This window comes from Malus domestica, chromosome 10 (genome assembly GCF_042453785.1).
Source record: "Malus domestica chromosome 10, GDT2T_hap1".
Classification (NCBI taxonomy): Eukaryota; Viridiplantae; Streptophyta; class Magnoliopsida; order Rosales; family Rosaceae; genus Malus; species Malus domestica.
Window position 1 is genome coordinate 26,453,185 of NC_091670.1, and position 15,535 is coordinate 26,468,719.

Genomic DNA, 15,535 nt, shown 5'->3' on the forward strand with positions numbered 1-15,535 from the left:
GGATATTACAACAGTTCTAACAGTTTCCTAGTAATCCTTCTCCACCAATTGATATCACATCATATAGATGACAGTTTCTTATTTTCTTAGTCATTAGCAAATAAAATGAGATTAAGCATAAATTAACAAAGCAGTACTCAAGTAATTAGTATTTTATTTACCCAAAAAGAACTAGGGTTTCATATATTCATTAAAAGAGTGTAGAGGAAGGCTCCACATACAAGTCAAGCCCACCATTTATGATGAATATTCATAGTTCTATACTATTTAAATCACTCTTCTATGTTATGGAGTGCTCCCCTTTATTTTTTATTTTTCCATTTGCTCGATCTGTGTCTTCTTGTACTTCATCCAGCAGTTTAGTCTGCATCAGAGGCTTTTTACTGTCAATTTTTTGCCAGCCTAAACACAATGTCGATAACCATTCATTCTAAGTGGTTGTTTGTTTGTCATTCAAGTCAATTGAGGACCTACACCAATAATGTTAATATGGTGAAATTGTATTACACAATTACACTATCAAAATCTCCTCTTCTAATTAATTAATACATGCATGAAAACAGATTATCATTTTTTCCCTCCAAGTTCTTCACCATAACCTATTTTAATTTTAATCCATTTCGACAAGTACCTAACTCGTTTTTAAACTAATGGTTTAGAACAATTGGATCAGATGACGCAAGATTTGTGTTGGGGAATTAGACTTCAACAACTCTACATTCGACCCTCCAAGGGTTCTTGTACTATATGGAGTTTTCTACGATATGAATTTATACTTAATGCAATCGTGATTTTTATATTCTAATGTATAGATTAGTCGTAGTGCATTATTATCTCGTTGTATTTGACAAAAGGGTTGAAACCGCGGAAAGAAAATAAAATTAAACATAAAGGAAATTGAAGCATAATTGGTATCAGGGAACAGAAATGAGAGTTTGGCACCACCATTATGATCTCGCATCGATAATTACAAGATTTTCAGAGGTCCATATATACGTGCCAATTATGAGTTAATATGGACCAATCACTCTCAATGCCTCAAAGGTATGAAGCACATATGGGGTCCTATAGTCCTCTTCTCCTCACAGCGATGTGCCAAACAAAAGGCTCGACGTCCCTACTTGGTTGCTACCGAGCCTTTTCCCTCATTACATGTGTATTTGTTTTGTGATGCCACCATATCCGCAAGTGTCCAGCACCACCTTTGTCATTTTCAATAACACACAAATGCCCAACAGTGACAAATGGGAAGCTTGACGTCAATCATTTCCTCCACCAAAAACCGGGGGGAAAATGAAGAAAGGAGATTACAACCCAATTGTCCACACGCGTTGCTATGTGTCTGAGAGTAGCGAGATAACACTGCTCGAATACAAATGTTTTTAAAAGAAAGGATAATGCTACCTACTGAGACCAAATTCTTAAACTAAATTTGTAAATAAAATAATGTTACTAATAAGAAATAAGTATGTTAGTTAACAATTAGTTAATAATCCAATCATTTACAACCACATCATTTAGTTTGCAAATTTGTTTTAAAAATTTGGTCTTCTAGCATTACCCTAAAAGAATGTGAAACTCAACAACAGAGTTTATTGTCTTAGCATTACGATATAAATTTGGACTTGTAAATAAAAAGTTTCTAGGTTAACTTACATAGATGACAAGTTTGATGTCTAATTATTATAATTATTTTATTGTGTAGTAATACTATGCAGACCAAATTTGTAAACTATATGATGTGTCAACAATAGAAAAAAAAACATGTTAATTAACACTTAAGTAATAAACCAATCGTTAACAACCACGTTATATGAATTAGAAAATTTTCTTTCAAAATTTGGTCTCCCAACCATTACCCTTTATTGTGTAGCTTAACTTAAATCCACTTTCAAAATATAATATATGATATAACAAAAAAAAATAATGATTAACTTTTTTTTTGAACAAACGATATTATTTACACTAAAGGGTGAACAATAATTATACTTTAAACCTCAAGTTTAATTTGGGAGTGGTTTTCAAATCATCGTACAATTAATGTGGACCTACCATATTAAAGAGTGTGTCAATGTTGTATATCTAAATAACTTTATCATGCCATCATGCCATCAATCCTATAATCTGTTAGTATTCCTCCTCATTTATACGTGGGAGGATTTATGTCCTATTAATTTTTTTTTAACAAACGATATTATTTACACTAAGGAGGAGGGGGTGAGTTAAGTCTCACAATGAGTTAGTAATAATATAATTCAAATTCGCCTTTAGTGAGAATCGAACCTAAATCTTCTTCACTTTTAGATGACAAGTGTAATACCAAATTATTATTATAAAAAACTCATTATGTGGCTTGGGCTAAATCTTCACCTAATACATAAAAGACATGCAATATATTGTAGAATTATCAGAGAGACGTGCCGAGGGCCCACAAATAGAAAATAAGCATGTTAATTAACACTTAAATAATAAACCAATCGTTAACAACCATGTTATATGATTTAGAAATTTTGGTTTCAAAATTTGGTCTCCCAACCATTAATGATTAACTTTTTTTTTTTGAACAAACAATATTATCTACATTAAAGGTTGGAGAATGATTATACTTTAAATATCAAGTTTAATTTGGGGGTGGTTTTCAAATCATCGTACAATTAATGTGGGCCTACCATATTAAGGAGTGTGTCAATGTTGTATATCTAAATAACTTTATCATGCCATCATGCCATCAATCCTATAATCTGTTAGTATTCCTCCTCATTTATACGTGGGAGAATTTAGGTCCTATTAATTTTTTTTTTGAACAAACTATATTATTTACACTAAGGAGGAGAAGGTGGGCTAAGTCTCACAATGAGTTAGCAACAACATAATTCAAATTCTCATTTGGCGAGAATTGAACATAAATCCTCTTCACTTTTAGATGACAAGTGTAATACCAAATTATTATAAAAAAAACTCATTTTGTGGCTTAGGCTAAATCTTCACCTAATACATAAAAGACATGCAATATATTGGAGAATAATCAGAGAGACGTGCCAAGGGCCCACTTCCAATAACACTGATAGTGTCCTTAACTTGGTATTTACCACATGCCCAATCTGTCAAGTGTGGGGTTTAATCACAAAAAATCTCGGTGTTAGTTAGAGTGGAATAATTCTATTTAAATTGTTTTTCTCCTTTCTCTTTAGCCGATGTGGGATTCAACATATATATGGGCTAAGAATATAATGAATCATTTTAACCACAGAATCAAAGCCCATCCCAAACCTCACACAACCACCGGAGGCAAACAAGAAGGAATATTAGATTATCAAAACCCAGTGGTTAACCCCACCACTGATTCAAAAAAGGCCAGGGGAAACCATATGATATGTTATAGTTGTTAGAGGGTCTAATAGGGATTATGTTTTATTTTGTAGGTTATTTCGTAAATTTCTACTTGCCACCTTAAACCCTAACCCTAACCCATTTCCTGTGTGTCATCAATTCCAATGACGACTACGAATAAACTCCAAGTGTACATCTACCTTCCTGAGGAGATTATAGTGAGCATTCTATCATCACCAACCCTCAGTCAAAGGCATCTCGTCTCCGTTGCCTCTCAATCACTCCATTCCCTTGGCTTGGAAGTGCCACCATTCGAGATGATTCTTCGGTAAGAAATACCTTTCAAACCGTGACCTCCAAGCATCCTAAGTTTACTTACCTATTGGGCTCTTGCAATGGTCTTGTATTGGTATCTGTTGATGGTTATTGGGACTAGTATCTTTATAACCCATCAACAAGATTTGTACGCAAAATACCAAACCCCAATTCTATGTAAAGATCCGGAACTCTAGGAAAGCAATTTTTGATTTATGGTTTGGGTTATGTGTCGGCTACTATAAGCTCTTAGTAGCTGATCTTACTAGGAATTTTGAGACTGTTTTGTATATGAAGATGTTCTCATTGAGAGCGAACTCTTGGAAAAGTATTCATGTCCCTGAACATGAGAGTGATGAATCTAGCCAAGCGGGATTTGAGACTTGGGAGTTGTTACAAATGAGCACTTCTTTGGCTCTACTGCCCAGCAGCAGAGGAGCAACTATCCTTGCTTTTGACTTGGCAATAGAGGTGTTCTGGATGGTAACTGTCAATGCAAATTTCCGCTGCCTTCAGTCTTGACAAAAATGTACCTGCAAAATTATCAACATCTTTGATCAAAGACATAAGCCTCACGCCCCACGAGGTGGGGGGGGGGGTTAGGCCAATGGATCTTTGATGCCTAAGTTAGTTTCTCTGAGAAGAGTAAAATGTTTAGGACTTTTTAAGGTAGCAAAAGCCTTTAAAATTTGGTAGAATATGAGGTATATATAGGAGGAGAGGGCTAGTCATAGTGTTAGGGTTTTACCCTACACATGACGGCATCCTATTAGCCAATGTTTATGGAGAAATATTCTCAAGATATTAGATAGGAAATAATATCTTGAGATAATGGAGTAATTATCCCTAATTGATTTAAATTAGGATTACTTACTTGATTGGAGTCAATCTTCAATTGGGGAATGTTTAAAGATAGGATTTGGGTAATTAATCCTTATCTTTAATGCTTTGACTTTTCTTTGCCAATGACATGTCGTATTTAGCTGCTGAGACCTTCAGGGTGTGAACTGCGCGTAGGAGTATTTAAGGAGCCTGCCCATTTAATGTGGGTAATCTTGTCTTTCTTGAGCAAAATTTCACATGTCGCCTCTAGAATTTTTGGGATTATTTTAGGCTCCACAATAACCATTGCCAATTACGAGAGTAGATGGCGAAGACAACAACAATGTTAATGATGATGATGGTAGAACAGTGAGGGTTCAAGTTGTTTAAGAAGGATGATTATTGTGTATCGTTTTGTAGGAGAGTCTAAATGGAATTTTGGGTCATGAGAGAGTAAGGTGCGTCTCTTGGACTAATGCTCTTTAAAATTGACACTGCCGACCTAAATGAGCTGACCCATCGGAAATGGAGTTTATAAGGTGACGAACCCATCTTCGTTATTGAAAGTGGTATAGTTGTACTCAGGCATCCGTCGTACATGTGGTTCATCAAGAATTTCAGTATGTTTTGATGCAATAGATACCTTGGATTCCAGATTTGTAAGAAAATATGCTAGGTGCGCTATATATACACCTAGCATATGGTATCTTGTGAACATTTGGTAGTTCGGGGACTCTGGAGCTTGGAACAAGAATGCTTTAAAACACAAGAAATTCAAAATGGAATTCCATGTTAGCAACTCATCTTTCTTGTCGCCATAGCTATGGAGGTGTTGTATGGTGGTTTTTACAGAATTGCCTTGTAGCATTTTAGTAGAAATACCCGAAAACATTGAATATCATTTTCCACTTAATTATATAGCTTTGAGAGTTGTACCTCAAGTTCATATTGGGAGTATCTTACAGATTTTCATTTGTGGGCAGTGAACTCAAATCTTCATGGTGCTAAATTTGAAGAGTATGTTCTCTGTTCCTTAGTGCATTTTTATAAGATCCCATATAGACCTGTTATTTGGGGATTTACTCTGCTTGTTTTTAAGGGATGTTGATGTCGCAAAAATTAAGAAAAGTACTTTCCACACACCTCTTTTCTCTTCTTACAAATGCCTTTGTATTTCTGGCTTTTGGATCAAACAAATGAAAGCAGAATCAAGAGACAGAAATACACAAGGATGTGCAAAAGGAGAAAGGCATGTTAGGCTTCAACTAACTTTACTTTTTATAAGATCCCAAGATTAATGCTTTTCCAAATGAATATTATACTTGTTAGGGAGTTGATTAAAGATATTTTGTTTTTCTGTGTCTTGTGTATAAAGCTTCAACTAACTTTAGGAATGTTAGGCTTTCATAAAAAGTTGTAGAAAATGGCATATGAGCAAAATAGATCATGGGAAAGTGTACTTACACTTTAAAGTGGTGTTAACGTTTTACATTCCAATCTATCTTGTTAGGAGTCTCTGACAGGTGGCAAGATTAGTTGAGAATTAGTGGGAATAGTTGGGAATTGGGTGAAATGAGGGTTGGTTAGTTAGAAATTAGTACAACATGTATAAATAGTTGTGAATAGAATATTGTTTGTTACCTTTTCCTGTTACTTCTTTCTGTGCAAGAAGAAGACTTCGAGTAAGATTGTAACAATTGGTATCGAACCAGTCATTCCGCTCTCTCACTCCTTCTTTGTTACATGACGCAGCAAGCTTCGAGGAAATCTATGGAGTCCAGAGTATCAAGCTTGGAAGATAAGTTCGACGAATTCAAGAAATCGAATGAGGTGTTTCGATCGATTCAGTCTGATCTCAAATTGAATTAGGACCGAATGATGCTATAGCTGCAATTAATCATGACACGATTAAATTGCGGGATTATGGGCGATTCGTCCGAGGCGACACACAACGATCCCCAGATTCAAGAAAGGTTGCACCTTGACCCTAATTGTCAAGATTCGGGGTAGAACTTTAATAATCTCTCTCGGCCTTCATTTTTAAAGATGGATTTTCCAAGATTTAATGAGTCCGATGATCCAATGGAGTGGGTTTACAAGGCGGAGCACTACTTCGACTTTTTCAATATCGAAGAATCCAAGAAAGTCAAGATGGCATCATTTCACATGGAAGGAGATGCACTGCCGTGGTTCAAATGGGCAAGATGTTTGGAAAACTACTCAGATTGGCATGATTTGACACAGGTCTTATGCCAGGAATTTGGTCATTTAGAGTTAGACGATTCTGCATAAAGTTTGGTTAATTTGAAGCAAACAGGGACTTTGAGAGATTATGTGATAGAATTCCGGCGACTGGCCAATCGGACGACAGACATCAGTCTTGCACTGTTGAAATCGTGCTTTGTGGGAGGTTTGAAACCAGAGCTACGACACGATGTGAAGATTCTAAGGCCTCGAGATGTGCTGGAAGCTACTTTTTTTGCTCAGCAGTTGGATGCTAACATTGCAAATCTTAAGGTGAAAACTCTTTCTAAAACCTCTTCAATTCAACCTAATTTTTTATATCCACTGCAATTTGTCAATTCTAATTCACCATTTGAGACTTGGATGAAACCTAGTAATTTTAGGAGGATGACACCTGAAGAAGTAGATCATTGTCGAAGATATGGTCTTTGTTTTCATTGTAAGGAGAAATATGTTAGGGGTCATACTTGTGAGAAAAAGCAATTGTTGTTAATTGATGTGCAAGATATTATATGTGAGGAGAATGAAGAGTTAGAAACTGAAGAACCTGAAATAACTGCCTGTGCATTATTTGGTACTCCTGCCCCCTTCCATCAATACTATGATAGTCTGTGGTTCGATCAAGAATTGTCCAACCACTATACTAATTGATTTTGGTAGTTCCCATAACTTTGTGGATGTGGGATTGGTAAAAAGGCTACGAAAACAATTGGATACTAAGCACTTGTTTAAAGTGAAGATTGCCGATAGAGGGAAAGTAGCTACTCAAGGCACTTTAGCTCATGCTTCTGTTAAGATTTAAGACTTCCACTTCTTTACAGATTTGTATGTATTCCATTGGGGGGGGGTGTGTGACATTGTATTAGGGATCCAATGGCTGCGAACGCTTGGTCCTATTCAGCTTTACAAATAATGCTAATGTTAGTAACAGTTTTGAGGATATTTCAGCTTTACAAATGCAAAAATTGTTACAATAAGAAACCACCATAGGTGTAGTACTTTATCAATTGGAAATTGAACCCAATGTGCAGCACATGGCATCACATACTGCCAACTCTATTTCTGAGAATCTCACAGATCAATAGCAGCTAGAATTGAAGGAATTGTTGGCCAAGTTTGAAGGCATATTTCTAACACCAAGTGCTCTTCCTCCTCATCGAAGTCAAGACCACAGAATTCCTTTGGTAGAGGGCAGTGTTCCACCAAATAGCAGGCTTTATAGGTATGGTCCTGTGTAGAAAACTAAATTTGAAAAGTGTGTGCATGAGCTTTTAGCAGCTGGGTTCATAAGGGTAAGTAACAACCCTTATTCTTCTTTTGTGATCCTAGTTCAAAAGAAGGAGGGGACGTGGAGGATGTGCATGGATTATAGAGGGCTTAATAATATCACAGTCAAAGATAAGTTCCCTATTCCTTTTATTGATGAACTACTTGATGAGTTATTTGGTGCACAATTTTTCTCAAAGTTAGATTTAAAGGTAGGTTATCACCAAATAAGAATGCACCCTTAAGATGTGGAAAAAAAAAACAGCCTTTAGAACACATGATGGCCATTATGAATTTTTGGTCATTCCCTTTGGTCTTACAAACGCTCCAGCCACCTTCCAATGTCTCATGTATGACATATTTCGACCCTACTTAGGGAAATTCATTCTAGTATTCTTTGATGATATTTTAGTCTATAACACCTCTTGGTCTTCACATTTGCAGCATTTGAGAGTGGTTATGGAGACATTGCATCAACATTCTTTATTTATGAAAATCTCGAAATGTGCATTTGACAAGGATCAAGTGGAATACTTGGGGTATATAGTGTTTAAGTATAGTGTATTTGCAGATCCCACGAAGTTGGAAGCAATAGCTTGATGACCTATACCTATATCGGTCAAAGCACTAAGGGGATTCCTTGGATTGACAGGTTACTATCGAAAGTTCATACCTCAGTTTGGAAAATAGTGAGCCCCCTTACTGCCCTCACGAAGAAGGATGGATTCAAATGGTTAAGTGAGGCTACTGCAGCCTTTAATAATCTTAAACAAGCAATCCTTTCACCACAAGTTTTGGCTCTACTAGATTTTACCAAACCCTTTGTAATCGAAAGTGATGCATCTGGGTACGGTATTGGAGTAGTGTTACAACAAGAAGGAAGACCAATAGCATTTACCAGTAAGGCCCTTTGCCTAAGGAACCAAGCTCTCTCAGCCTATGAAAGGGAGATGTTGGCAATCATACATGCAATACAGAAATGGCAGTCATACTTGGTGGGAAATCATTTCATTATTCAAACTGATCACCACAGTTTGAAGTATTTCTTGGAAGGTAAGGCCCATACCCCTTTTCAACATAAATGGGTCACCAAGTTATTAGGGTTTGATTATGAAATACAATATAAAAAGGCTGTGATAATCAAGCTGCAGATACATTATCAAGGGTAACTTATGAAGTTGATAGCTTGCAGGCCACAGGTTTCATCTGTGCTATTTCGTATCCTTACTCTTCTTGGTTAGATGAATTACGATGGCATAATGAGAAGGACACCTGGCTTATGGCCAAATCACAGCAAATCTTACAATCTCAGGGTGTAGATGCTCCAATTAGTATGTTGAGATTCCACATTGACAATGGGTTCTTAAAGTACAAACATCAAATTGTTTTGAGTCCACTTAGTCCTTGGAGGGATAAGGTTTTTGTTGAGTTACATGCGAGCCCTGCAGCTGGTCATGAAGGATTTCTAAAGACTTACAAAAGGATTTCCCGAGCGTTCTATTGGGAAAGGATGAAGAAATACATCAAGAGTAAAGTGGCAAGCTATGCCATTTGTCAACAGCAAAAGTATGAGAATTTGTCATCCCCTGGTCTTCTGCAGCCATTACCAATTCCAGGAAAGGTATGGTCTGATATCTCGATGGATTTCATCACAAATCTTACCCCTTGCAAGGGTAAAACGGTGATTTGGGTAGTCGTGGACAGACTATCGAAATATGCTCATTTTACTGCATTAAGTCATCTTTATATAGCTTCCACAGTGGCTCAACACTTTGTTAACAACATATTCAAGTTGCATGGGATGCCATAGTCTATAGTGAATGATTGAGACCCGGTGTTCATGAGCAAGTTTTGGAAAGAATTTTTTCAAGTTGCAAGGTTCTGAGCTTTGTTTCAGTTCGGGGTATCACCCACAAACGGATGGGCAAACTGAGGTTCTTAATAGGTGCCTGGAAACCTACTTGTGATGTTTCTGCACATTACAACAAAAAAAATGGGTGTTATGGCTGTCTTGGGCTGAGTGGAGTTACAACACCAGCTTCCATTCGACCATTAAAATGATGCCATTTGAGGTAGTGTATGGGTATGTTCCTCCTCTAGTACCTGTTTATGAGTCAGGCACAACCAAAGTGGATTCAGTCGAACAATCATTGAAGGAGAGGGACATCATCCTATCTTTACTTAAGAATAACTTGGCAGCAGCTCAAGGGAGGATGAAAGTTTAGGCGGATAAGAAGAGAACTAAGAGAGTCTTCGAGGTAGGAGATTGGATTTATCTCAGATTAGTACCTTACCAACATAAATCACTGGCTACACACCCTTTCCACAAGCTGTAACCTCGTTTTTATGGGCCATTTCAAGTCCTAGCCAAGGTGGGCAATGTGGCTTACAAGATCCAACTCCCAGATCATTCTAAGTTACACCCTGTATTCCATGTATCGTGCTTGAAGAAGCATATGGGCAAAAAGTGCAAACCACAATTGCTTTACTTGTTCTCACAGACACTGGCATATTACAAGATGTACCTGTTGCCATCCTAGCTAGGCGAATGGTGAAGAAGGGCAATATTGCAACGACAGAAGCATTTGTCCAATGGCAAAACCACTCAAAGGATGATGCAACTTGGGAGAATTATCATGAGTTGAAACTAAAGTTTCCAAAAATAGTTCATCTTTGAATTCCTTACTAAATTTTTTCTTTTGGAGTGTGAAATGAAAGCTTGGTTTCAAGGGGGGGGGGTATTGTTAGGAGTCTCTGACAGGTAGCAAGATTAGTTGAGAATTAATGGGAATTAGTTGGGAATTGGGTGAAAGGAGGGTTGGTTAGTTAGAAATTAGTACAACATGTATAAATAGTGAGATTGTAAGCGGAGGAAGGTGTGAATAGAATATTGTTTGTTACCTTTTCCTGTTACTTCTTTCTGTGCAAGAAGAAGACGTCGAGTAAGATCGTAACATATCTGAATTAACTCAAGTTATTTAGTCGTTTCCTTCATTTATTCTGAGATAGCTGTATAGCTCGGCTAAGATTACCGAGGGCCTTGTCATAGGATATGAACCACATGAACCAGAATTCATGACCATCTCTTGTGACAAAGTGTATATACTTTTCTGAAGGGTTCCAAATGTTTGCTGAAGGATTTACTGTTCTTAACTGATCAAGCTGCACCACCACCTACATGAGATTTAGTAGCTTGTTAGAGGAAAGATAAACCTAAGAATTTGAATTATATGTCCAGTAGAAAATCTACCTTGTAATGCATGGAAGTTGGATGTCCTGGGGACAAATAGTGTGAAAAATCACTGCAGAAGGCTATTCGTACATTAGAGATGTACAGCATCCCAATCACAGGTCCATGAGAAGTTGATAGATAGCAAACATATGAATGTAAGAGCTTCTCTCCTGTAATTCTTTCAAATGTCTCCTGGAATACTTTTTCTTGTCCTCCGGCAGTAAGCACCTTTGTGCCGGTATTTAGCCTTGCTTTCACTGCTTCTGTGAAACTTGGACACATTCTCGCTGTCATGAAAAAATTCCAAAATTTGTTATGATCTAGGCTACTTGTATGACATGCGAACGAAGATCGATAAAGGTCAATCAATTCGAAATTCTGTAGGGAGGTTCTACCAACATTGTAAACTTAACAAATTGAAAATTTTCTTCTAACTTTATAGCAAGGGAGTAACATAGGAGTTCACAAAGAGGAAACTCACAGTGGTCCCAGACATTGTCCGCCATGGCCTCTACTCTTATGGTGGCAACTTCAACCCTTTTACCGCACTGGCTCAATGCCTCAACCATATATATTAGCCATCGAACTTGCAGCACAAAGTAATAAAAGTAAAAATAAAACATTAAAAATAAAAGCAATAGTTCCAACTTATCTCCTAATCACATTCTCAGACTTAATGAAATAACGTAAAAAAAAGGATTATGCCAACCCAACAAACTATAATTGATAAGCTCTTTACATGTAAAAAACCAAGTATCTTCTGTAAGCATGGATAAAACTAAAGCACAAAAAATTCCGAAAATAAATTTTCCTTTATTTATTTAAATGAAGGTTAACTAGTTACCATGATCGTAAATGAAGGATTGATGTTATGCTTCATATTCATAGGTGAAGGCAAACGAAATTTTTAAGAGAAATGTACAGAAACAAGGGAGCAATGGAAACACTAACGCTTGGTAGAAGAATTCGATGTCGCTGGAACAGATGAATAATGGACATAAGGATTGTTGGCCTGGGCTATGCCTTGAGCTTCAAAGGGACTATTCATGTTCATTGTTGCGAGAGTGGAGAGTCGAGTGGTGGATGCGATCAGGTTTGTATTTATTTGTTTTCTTTTTTGGTTTATATGACAAGCTCGGTGCACAATAACAAGAGAAGAGAAAAGAGATGCCGATGAATGGTGGTGGTTGGGGGGCCATAGGAATGGGTGATGGAAACCTTCAGATGCCGTCGCACTTAAAAGGAAAAAAATATAGAAAACTTCATTTTAATCCTTAAAAAAGATGAGTTTTAGACTTTAACCTTGTGTAAGATTAAAATCCAATTTTAGTCCCTAGTACATTTAATCATATCATTTATTAGTTATATTTTGATGTTTTATTTATTTATTTATTTATTTTTATTTTAATGTATCAATTACATTTAAATTTAATTTTTATTTCATTCATCATAATATATTTTAATGTTTACATTTAGGTAACTAATTCTTTTATAATATATATTCCGATAACAATTTTGTATGTTCTTCATTTAGGTACATTAATATATTTGAATATTTCAGTATATCCATTGGTACAAACATGTAGTTACATTGATTCAATATAATGCATTTCGTTACGTACATTTTGGTACACATATTAGAGTATTGACTTTTAGGTACATTAATTCAATATATTATATTTCGGTAAATACATTTAGGTACATACATTTTGGTACATACATTTCGGTATTGTTATTTACGTACATACATTTTGGTATTGACATTTATGTACGTACATTTTGGTACATACATTTCGGTATTGACATTTAGGTACATTAATTCAATAATACATTTCGGTACATACATTTAGGTTCATTATAATATATTTCGGTACAATCATGTAGGTACAAATATTTCGGTACAAAAAAAGTCAATTTTATATATTTCGGCATAGTTATTTCTGTACACTTATGTATTTATATATTTTTGTATCACAAATGTCTTTTAATATTTTGTCATTTATGTTCATTTATAATTTAAAAACTAAATATGTGCATATTAATAAAATTAAAATTTAATATGGAGAGATTAAATAAAAATACACATTAAATAACAAAAATTGAATGTAAATTTTGATAAAAGCACTATTCAAGGGATTAAATTGAATATTTAATCTAGCAACAGGTTTTTTTTTAATTTTAATATTTTGTAAGGACTAATGTTCAAAAATCCCAAAAAAATATGCCAACTTTTATCTAGTAAAGCATATTGTTGGATATTGTTTTTTATATGTACTTTCGCTAATGATCAAAGCACTCAAATCCGTTGTAACAAATATAAATTTGTTTAGATTCTTCAGAAATCTATACATCATATATATGGAAGTAAATATGGTTGTATATCATGAATTTGTAGAGAACAAATGAAGTGGCTTAAATTAATCCTTGTGATGTAAAGAAAAAAATTAATCCTTATGTTAGTGTTGTTCGTGGTTTTGTAAAGCATGCATTACTTTTTGTTATGCTGGAGTTTCTAGAACGCAGGGCCGGCCCAGGCCCAGTGCAGGAGGGACGACCGTCCAGGGCCCAAAAAAATTAGGGGTACCAAAATTATTAGGGCGGTATATTTATATATGTTTTTATAAGAGTATAAATTTATAAAATTTGTTTCAAAGACACAGAAATTTAACTAGAAATGGTGGTTTGTCATTTGAAAATAATAAGGAGGTCTTGGGTTCAAAACACCATGTGTGCTTATTTACTTTCCTTTTTTTTACAAATTTCTTTTTATAAGAGTATAAATTTAGAAAATTTGGTTAAAGGATCAAGAAGTTTAATTAGAAACAATGATTTTTGTTGTTTAAAATTAACAAGAGGTCTTAAGTTCGAAATGCTATGTGCATGTTTATTCTTTTCAATTTTTACAAATTTTTGTTTGGTTGGTAATTTATTTTTAGTTACTATCTAGTAGCTATGTGGGTTGTTATTTTTAAATATTCGTTTGAATTCAAGTCTAATCTTCAACAAAGAATAATACGTAGACCAAATTTGCAAATTATATGACGTGTCATCAAAATGTTTAATTTAGTGCCCATTCATTAATAATACATATCAATTAAAGACTCGAAAACATCATTATTTTTTAGTCCCATATTGACAAGGTTAGTAAATAAGAAAAAAACACCTCACGATTTATTCAAAAACACATTCAAAGTTCAAATGGAAAACAAAACTCATCATCTATCTACTTGTAAGCCCGAAGTTTTTTTTGTTTCCCTCTCTCAATACAAAATAAATTAGTCTTTCTGTGTTTCTAAATTATTGAGTTTGAAGTGTTTTTCTAAGTATAATTTTTTCGATGTCTTATGTGTGAAAATAAATAATTTTCTTATATGAAGTTAGGGCACTTTTTTTTACGTCGCCCCGGACCTCAAAAATCTCTGGACCGGCCCTGCTAGAACGGAGTTGGTTTTAGCTCAAACAAATTAAAGTGGAATATTAGCTGGTTTGCATCCAATGCGTTATTAACTTATTAGTTAGTACGTAAGGGAATAAACAAAAAATGAGGTGCATAAATACATCAAAAGAAATAGGTTTCTCCACCTTCTACCTTCTACGCTCCTAAATTTAGACCAGATAAATGCTAGGCACACCAAAGTTTTAGACTAAATTTGCAAACTATGTGATGTGTTGCCAATACAAAATAAACACGTTAATACTTAAGTAATAATATAATCATCAACAACCACGTCATATAGTTTACAAAATTTGATCTAAATAGTTAGTCTCCCTAACATTACCATTTAGACCCATGCACTCCTTAGGTTGCTTATAAGTATGATACTCCATTCATTAATTGCTTAACCCAAGCAAATAATTTGTAATCACTTTAGCATCAATTTAAAAAACATACACCTTGAACAATGGACTCCTCAATCGGTTATTATTACATTCTTGGCCCTTATGTGTCTCCTCGTCTCCAACACCACTTGCAAATGCAAGAGCGTTTTCATTAGTAAGCAAACATGAGACCAATTTGGCTAAAACTATAAGAAATGCATAAAAATTAAAATCTCTTTGGAATGATATTCTAATCCGATCAACATTTAATCTCAAAAATCTAGATACAGCCATTCCTAAATTTGCACTAACAAATGTACAATAAAGCAACAAAGCTTTCTTCGGAAATGCGCTCAACACCGCCAACAGTGTTAATGGCTTTGGAGCAATAAAATAGTATGCAAATTCATATGATTTTGTGCTAGGGAGTTTCGTTCTCGCATTATAAGGGATCAAAGACATTGACAAATTGGTCTCCGAAATTGTCACACAAGTCCACGACGATAT

General features: G+C 35.2%; 1 protein-coding gene across 1 annotated transcript; it reads right to left on the minus strand.

The window, feature by feature from the left end:
• Positions 1–10,875: 10,875 nt before the first annotated feature.
• On the minus strand, positions 10,876–11,966 carry LOC108174272 (GEM-like protein 2). Its single transcript, XM_017334953.3, has 3 exons — positions 11,691–11,966; positions 11,228–11,496; positions 10,876–11,151 (listed from the first exon to the last, which is right to left on the minus strand). The coding sequence occupies exons 1-3, from the start codon at positions 11,830–11,832 to the stop codon at positions 10,969–10,971; spliced, it is 594 nt and encodes a 197-aa protein (XP_017190442.3). The 5' UTR covers positions 11,833–11,966; the 3' UTR covers positions 10,876–10,968.
• Between the last annotated feature and the right edge of the window lie 3,569 nt (positions 11,967–15,535).